This window comes from Lindgomyces ingoldianus (assembly GCF_010093535.1).
Source record: "Lindgomyces ingoldianus strain ATCC 200398 unplaced genomic scaffold BDR25scaffold_55, whole genome shotgun sequence".
Taxonomy (NCBI): Eukaryota; Fungi; Ascomycota; class Dothideomycetes; order Pleosporales; family Lindgomycetaceae; genus Lindgomyces; species Lindgomyces ingoldianus.
The window spans coordinates 69702-77669 of record NW_022985216.1 but is presented as its reverse complement, the minus strand read 5'-3'; the positions used below and the strand labels follow the sequence as shown (position 1 = coordinate 77669).

The 7968-nt window shown below is 30.3% G+C and overlaps 1 protein-coding gene across 1 annotated transcript; it reads right to left on the bottom strand.

Annotated features, from left to right (window-relative positions):
• Positions 1 to 574: 574 nt before the first annotated feature.
• On the bottom strand, positions 575 to 1177 carry BDR25DRAFT_319674 (uncharacterized protein; the record flags this gene model as incomplete). The annotated part of the gene is made up of 5 exons (XM_033691844.1): positions 575 to 586; positions 644 to 707; positions 743 to 777; positions 896 to 1084; positions 1169 to 1177. 5 exons carry the CDS (start codon positions 1175 to 1177, stop codon positions 575 to 577), a joined length of 309 nt encoding a protein of 102 aa, XP_033540613.1.
• Positions 1178 to 7968: the final 6791 nt, after the last annotated feature.

Sequence of the window (7968 nt, the reverse complement as noted above, 5' to 3'; positions counted from 1 at the left end):
AAAAAAGAAAGTGTTAATTATTAATAGTAAAGATATTTTTATACTACTTAAAAATAAAAGTTTTATTTACTAGCAAAGACACTTCTTTATGCTATAAAGTTTAAGCTGTAACGGCGCAGGCAAGACAATGGGTCCGAATGCGGAGGGAATCCACTCAGAGGCATATGGGAGTGCGTGGGGACTCTGAACCTGGGAATGCCATTGACACCTATAGGCCTTGTACAAAAGGATATCAGAAAACTACCAAGCTAGCTACAGGGGCGAGGTGCGACTAAATACATGAAGGAATAGGGGACCCTTCGGATAGGATCCGAGCGACCCGAGATGGAACGATTCGTAGAATCGTTACATAAGCAAGGATTTAGTACATAAAATGCGCAGAAACACAGAACGCCTAAACTATAAGAAGATTAACAAGCTTACCTAAGAGCTTCTTAGCGCGCTAGCAACGCGCTAGGAGCCTAGGGGACATATTACTCTACTCTTTTTTTCTCTTCTTTTTTTTAAAAATTTTTTTTTTCTTTTTTTCTTTTACTACATTTTTTTTAAGCAGAGCTTAAAGAACTAGCTAAAGCTAGAACATAGCCTATAGCTTATTAGTCTAATCTAAGGTATAACATATAATCTTTATAAAGAAGCTTACCTGCTTGTCCCCTGCAACAAGTGCTGTAACAAGGCGCTGCGCATACGCAACAGTAATAAGGGGACTATAAATAAGTTAAAACTAGATCACCCTACACACACTACTACAGGGCTTATAGGGGTAGGCAGCTGTGCCTAGAGAAACAGCGCTAATAGTATAAACTACTAGTAGCAGAATTATAGCACTCCTTACTAGAGCGCCCTGTAAGCGCACTCTTTATGCAGCCTAGACAGGACTGCGCGCGGAGCGCACCAGGGGGAGGCCAGCGGGGAGTCGAGGCCGGAGCGGGGAGCGGGCGCCGGCGGGGGGTGGTGGGCGCAGGGCGACGGCGGGTGGTGGGCGCGGGCTTGCGGGTACGCGCAGGCCGGCGGGGGGTGGGCGCAGGCTTGTAGGCAACGCGGCCCTGCAGAGCAGCAGCACGTAAGTAGGCAGCTCTTTTAGCTTTATTAAGCTATAGATACACATTAGTAAAAATTATAAATAAGTTTAAAGTTATTTTTAAAGCTTTTAAAAGCATTAACTTACACACAGCATGTTATTAAGACTTATAGAAAAGAAGCTTAAAAAGTAGTAAAATTTATTTACCTTTATTATAGTAATTACAGCACGCATGTAACCTACGCTGCCTAAGGAAACAAGTATTGCGCTGCCTAGAGAAACAAGCATTGCGCTGTGTCACGGTATCCTCCCCGGATCCCAGACATAACTGTATTAGACGCGTACTAGAGTATTATTAGTGCACGTCTAACACAAACACAACACAACACAGACATAAACTTAAGCATAAACTGCCTTAACACTAACTAAACCTAGAATAGGCTTAATTTATACTTAAAGCGCTTAGACTTTTAAGCTAAGTATTTAATTACTAATTTTCTTTTAAACCTTCTTATTTCTTATACAACGTCTTATACCTACTATAATACCTTATGTAGTAATTAAACTAGACCTCTGTAAAGCTCTATAACCTTACTTATGCATAATTATAACATTATGTTGTGTTAAAACTTTAGCTAAGAATAGCCTCTAAATCTAATCTAATAAGCTTAGTACTTATACAACTTTAAGCTATTAGAGTAAGCTAAAAAGCTTTTTAAAAAGTGCTTACTTTATAAGAAAGCTGCTATATTATAAGCTTTAGAGCTTTTTAAAAGGACTTTAAAGAATAGCTTTATGTTATTAAGTAGTCTATTTTTGCCTTAACTTTTGTTATAGTAGTAAGAACTAAGAACTTACTAGCCTTAAAGCTTACCTAGAAGTCTAGAGATAGCTTAACTCCCTCCTGCCTAAAACTGCCTATAACCTGTAACTTTTTTAACCTAGTAATAAAATCTAACTAACTTCTTAATCCTTTACTATTTAATAGAAAATAAAAAGACCTACTTTTCTTTCTACATAAGCTTTAATATAAACTTAAAAAAAACATAGACTAATTCCCTCTAAACGCTTCTAGTTACTATATGCCTACTTTTAACTTAACTATAACATAACAGCCTTAATTAACTTACTAATAAATAAAAATATTATTAACTTAGATTAATTTATAGTGTTTCTATAAGTAACTTATAAAGACTTAAATAAAAAGTTAACAGCCCTAAGTTGCCTAAACACTTTATAATAAAAAAAAAAAAGCTTTACTTTACACTTTACTAAGTTCTACTAACTTACATTTAATATAGGCCTAAATAAAATAGGTCTAATTACAGCCTTATATAACTCCCTCTTAACTAAACTGTAACACGCTATAGTAGGAGAACCCCTTCTAAACAACCTTAACGTGTATGTAAACTTAATTACTACCTACAATAATAACATAAGGTTCCTTTCTATATAAGCCCTAATACACCCCTAAACTAGCGCAGTTGCAAATAAGAACCTTAATGTAATAGAAATTAATTTAAATTATGCTCTAGTTAGTTTTAGAAAGTGTAAAGATTATAAAAAAAAAAGTTAATGCTTTAAGTGTAGTAAGTATAGTTATATTTTCTAAAACTACTTTATTCTTCTTTCTTAAGTCTACATAAGTAGCGCTGCTAGCACTTATTAAAGATCTTTACTATTTTAATCTTATTTTTATAAGGGCTTTAACTTATATTTAAGCTTTAATCTTTTTTACTACTTTTAACATAGCCGCAGCTATAGCAGTAGAAGCCTGCAAAAAGGCTTGTCTTAGGGCTAAGTTGCCCCTTAGGACTAATTTAACACTAGATCTCTGCTAACTTATAGGCTAAGTCCCCTACTAATAACTAAAAGTACTAAGTTAATATTCTTATATGTTTATAATAAAGAACTATATTAGCTCTAATATAAGCTCTTATTAACTTAGAAGTAAATAGCATAAGTTACATTAATAAAGAACTAGCGTGTAAACTAAATCTCTAATTAACACTACTTACCTAAATAATTTACCTAACTAGATTTAATAAAAAATAACTTAAAAAAAGTTTTATCTTTTATACTATAACTATTATAATTACCTACTAACACTATAAGAAGTAGATTAAACTTTATGTAATAAACACAGAATGTTATAACCTAATCCTAAAACAACTATAGCTGTATTAGCATAAAGTTGCCTTTAATTACTAAGAGTAAGTTTTAAACTTTAACTCTTTTTAATGCTAAGATATATGCTTATGCTTACACCTAAATAACACTTAAATAGCACTTAATATAGAAAGTTTTTAGACCTACTTCCTAATAACTTAAAAAAAAACTACTTAAGTAAGGCTAATAAGCTAGGCCTCTTACTAAAATAAGCTATGTAAAATAATTTAACAACTACTTAAACTTAAAAAAAAAAAGCCTTTAAAAAACTTTTACTTACCTAATTTAGACATAAACTAGGACTTAAACAGTAGATAGACATCTACTATATAGAACCTGCCCTATTTATAACTCTAGCTTAATAACTAGATTATAAAATCTACAGAGTTATAATTTCTAATATAAACTAAGCTTTAGCTTCTTAAAAACACACTAACTTAAAAATAATAGTCCCTTAAGACTACTACAACTTATTACATGTCTTTTTCTAAAATAAGTTTAATAAGCTTTTAATATAATATCTATATAATTACTAGATAACTTTTAAGCCTAGTAAACAACCTAGTTATAGGCTACTATATAAAATGTTACTAAACAAATTAAAAGTGCTTTAAAAATACTTTAATAAGAACCTAAAGAAAAGGTTTATTTAAGCTAGCTTTTTACTAGTAGTGTTACCTATACTATTTATAAAAAAACCTAGAGGTAGGCTTTAATTCTATGTTAACTACTAAGGACTAAATGCTGTTACTATTAAAAACTAATACTTAATTTTTTTTTTATAAAAAACTCTAAGCTAACTAAGTAAAGCAAAGTATTTTATAAAGTTAAATATTATTACTACTTTTAATAAGCTAAGAATAGTAAAGGGTAATAAGTAGCTAACAGCATTTTAGACCTAATATAAACTATTTAAGTACCTAGTAATGCCTTTTAGCTTAGCTAACACGCCTAGTACTTTTTAACATTTTGTAAACAACTTACTCTAACTTTACCTAGACGTGTTCTGCACTGCGTATATTAATAATATTCTAATCTATAGTAATAGCCTTTTAGAGCATAAACAGCATGTACGCCTAGTGCTAAAGGCTATAGAAGAAGCAGGTCTATAACTTAACATAGACAAATGCAAGTTCTACTAATTAAAGGTTATGTATTTAGAATATGTAATCTTTATAGATAGCATCTAAATAGACCCTATTAAGGTTTAAACTATACTAGATTAGCAATACTTAAAAAATGTAAAGAATATTTAAGCCTTTATAAAATTTACTAACTTCTACTAATAATTTATTAATAACTTTTTATAGCTAGTAAGCCCTATAATTACACTTACTAAAAAAGAAGTTTAATTTAACTTTAACTTAAATTACTAATAGTTTTTTAACTAGCTAAAGAAAGCCTTTACTAAAGCCTTAATACTCTACTACTTTAACTTTAAACTACTAATACTTGTAGAAGCTAATGCCTTAGACTACATAGTAGCAGGAGTTCTCTTCTAGACTAAGCTAGATAAAACTATTAGGCCTATTATATACTTTTTAAAAAAAATAAGTTTTGTAAAAGGTAATTATAAGATCTATAATAAAAAATTACTTACTATAGTATACTACTTTAAATAATAGCAACCTAAACTAGAAGGTGCAGCGCATCTAATACAGGTTCTATCTAACTATAAGAACTTATAGTACTTTACAACTATAAAATAACTTAGCTACTAATAAGCCTATTAGTCTAAATACTTATTTTATTTTAATTTTAAGATTACTTATTATTTTAGTTAAAATAAAAGGAAACTAGATGCCTTTATAAGGTAATTCTAAGACATCTTTACTTAAGAAAAAGTGTAAAAGGCTTAACACTAAACTCTACTTTAACTTAAGCTATTTTTAGACCTTAACTTAAATAAAATAAATTAGATAATTAATTAGATTATTACTAATAAGTATTTAAATAATAAATTTATCTAAGAAACTTTAGACCTGCTCTAAAATAGCGCTAGTTAGTTAAAAAAGGTAACACTAGCTAACTATAAAAACTAAAATAGTAAGCTATATTACTATAACTAACTTATAATCTCTAATTTTAATAAACTAAAAATTAAACTACTCTAAATTATACACAACTTGCCTATTAAAGGACACCTAAGCAGAGGAAAGACTCTTAACCTACTGCAGAGAGAGTACTACTAGCCCTGCATGTTCTATACTATATGCTAATATGTATTATGTTGCTATACTTACTGTAAAGTAAAGGCCTCTTAAAAAAGGTATAATAGCCTACTTAAACTACTCTTAATCCCTAAATAAGCTTAGAAAAATATATTAATTAATTTTATTATAGACCTACCTCTATCTAAAGAGTATATAAATATTATAGTAGTTATTAATTACTTAACTAAGTATTAACACTTAATACTATATTCCTTTATAACTGCCCCTAATATAGCCTAGTTATTCTACTAATATGTATAAGTTTACTATAGCCTGCCTAACATAATTATATTAGACAGAGGTACACAGTTTGTCTTAGCCTTCTAGGACAAACTCTATAAATAGCTTTAAATTATCTTCTATTTATCTACAGCTTTTTACCTAGAGACTAACAGCTAGACTAAGAACATAAACACTATAATAAAATAAGTCCTACAAGTGTACACAAACTACTAGTAAGATAACTAGGTAAAATAGTTAGCTATAGCATAGTTTAAAGCTAATAACATAACATTTAAATTAACATAAGTATCTCTGTTCTTAGCAAACTATAGATACTACCCCTAAATAAGATTTAAACTACTTATAAATACCCCCTAACTAACTTATTAATCTATATAAGTAATAGACATAAATAGACTTATTAATAAAATCTAAAATATATTTAAATACATTTATAAAAAGCTTACATAGGCTTAAGCTTTTTAATAAGAGTATGTAAACTAATCTTAAACCTCTGCCCCTGTGTATGCAGCTAGCAAGAAGGTCTAGCTAAACGCTAGAAATATCTAAATAAACTAATAATTAAAAAAACTTAATTAAAAAAACCTTAGCCTCTTTATAGTAGCTTATATAGTCTTATTGCACACTTACTAATTAATCCTACCTAACAGCATAAAGATACACCCTGTGTTCTATGTATTGTTGCTGCGCTAAGCAGCCTCTAAATCTAACTATCTACCTAGACAGCTAAACCTACTACCTAAACTTGTTATTATAAATAATAAACTAAAATATATTATAGAAGATGTTAAATAGATCTAGTTTAATAAAAAGAAACATATCTATAAATACTTTATAAAATAGACTAGATATAACAAACTATTGTAGAAACCTATAAAAGCCTTATAAAAGAACTCTATAGTAACCTAATTCTACGCCTAATACCTATCTAAACTAAACCTGTACTCTAATAAAGACAACCTAATGCTAGAACTACTAATGTAAAGAATTCTCTTCTTAATAAGGGAGAGGGTACTGTCACAGTATCCTCCCTAGATCCTAGACATAACTGTATTAGACATGTACTAGAGTATTATTAGTGCACGTCTAACATAAACATAACACAACATAGACATAAACTTAAGCATAAACTGCCTTAACACTAACTAAACCTAAAATAGGCTTAATTTATACCTAAAGCGCTTAGACTTTTAAGCTAAGTATTTAATTACTAATTTTCTTCTAAACCTTCTTATTCCTCACACAATGTCTTGTACCTACTATGATACCTCACGTAGTAATTGAACTAGACCTCTGTGAAGCTCTATAACCTTACTCGTGCACAATCGTGACACGCTGCTCTAACAAGCTAAGTTAACGCTTAACACAGGTAAGCTGCTGCGCAGCTTACCTAGAGAGTGTGTTATGTATACTAAGAGCCTAGGACTAGGGCTTAGAGCCTAGGACGCAGCTTAGAATCTAGAGATATTATGTTCTAAAGCTTAGTGTATATAAGAAGAGCCCTTAGCTCTCTTAGATAGCAGAGTCACTTCATCTAATCTTCTAAACAGCTACTGCTAGGCTATTTTATCCTCTACAATAACTTTTTTTTTACTCTAAATAAGAAAGTATAGTATAGGCTAGACTTCTAACTAAGAGTGTAAAGTAGTCTTTTTAAATTAAAAATAGAGGCTAACTAGCACTAGCAAGTCCTCTAGGCAGGAGAAAACTATAGAGGTAGTAAGAGGCCTCTAAAAGACGCAGAACACCCCTTAAAAAGCTAAGTAAGCTATAAAAAACTCTAAAGTAACTAACACTAAAAAAATAATATAAAGCTTTATAACTTTATAGCTACTAACCTTTAAAAGTTAAAAGCTAAAAATGCATAAAAGGCTAAAAACTAAAAAAAAAAAGAGGCTGCTATAACTATTATAAGTAGAGCTACATGTAAAGAAACTGCCTCCTTAAAAAGAACAAACTAGTAGGAACAGCTGCGCTCTAGAACGCCCCCCCCTGCATTTTATAGGCTAGGTAGAATACTTAAAGAGGTAAAAAGCAGTAGTAGTAAGTACTTAAAAAGCTAAGCTTAGTGCTATAAAAGTAACACTTATATTCTTTTTAAAAGCTATTAAAAGTCTAACTTTTTTTTACTACTGCTAAGCTATAATAGACTCTAGAGTAGAGGTAAACTTTTTAGATTAAAACCTTACTAAATAAGTAAGTATAGTAGTTAACCTAGTAAACCTAAGCTTCTTTATTAGCAGAGCTTGCTCTGCTTATTATATTCGGGTTTGCAGAACGAAAAGTTTAGCAGAATCTCCTCTTTTGGACGCGCTAGTTAGT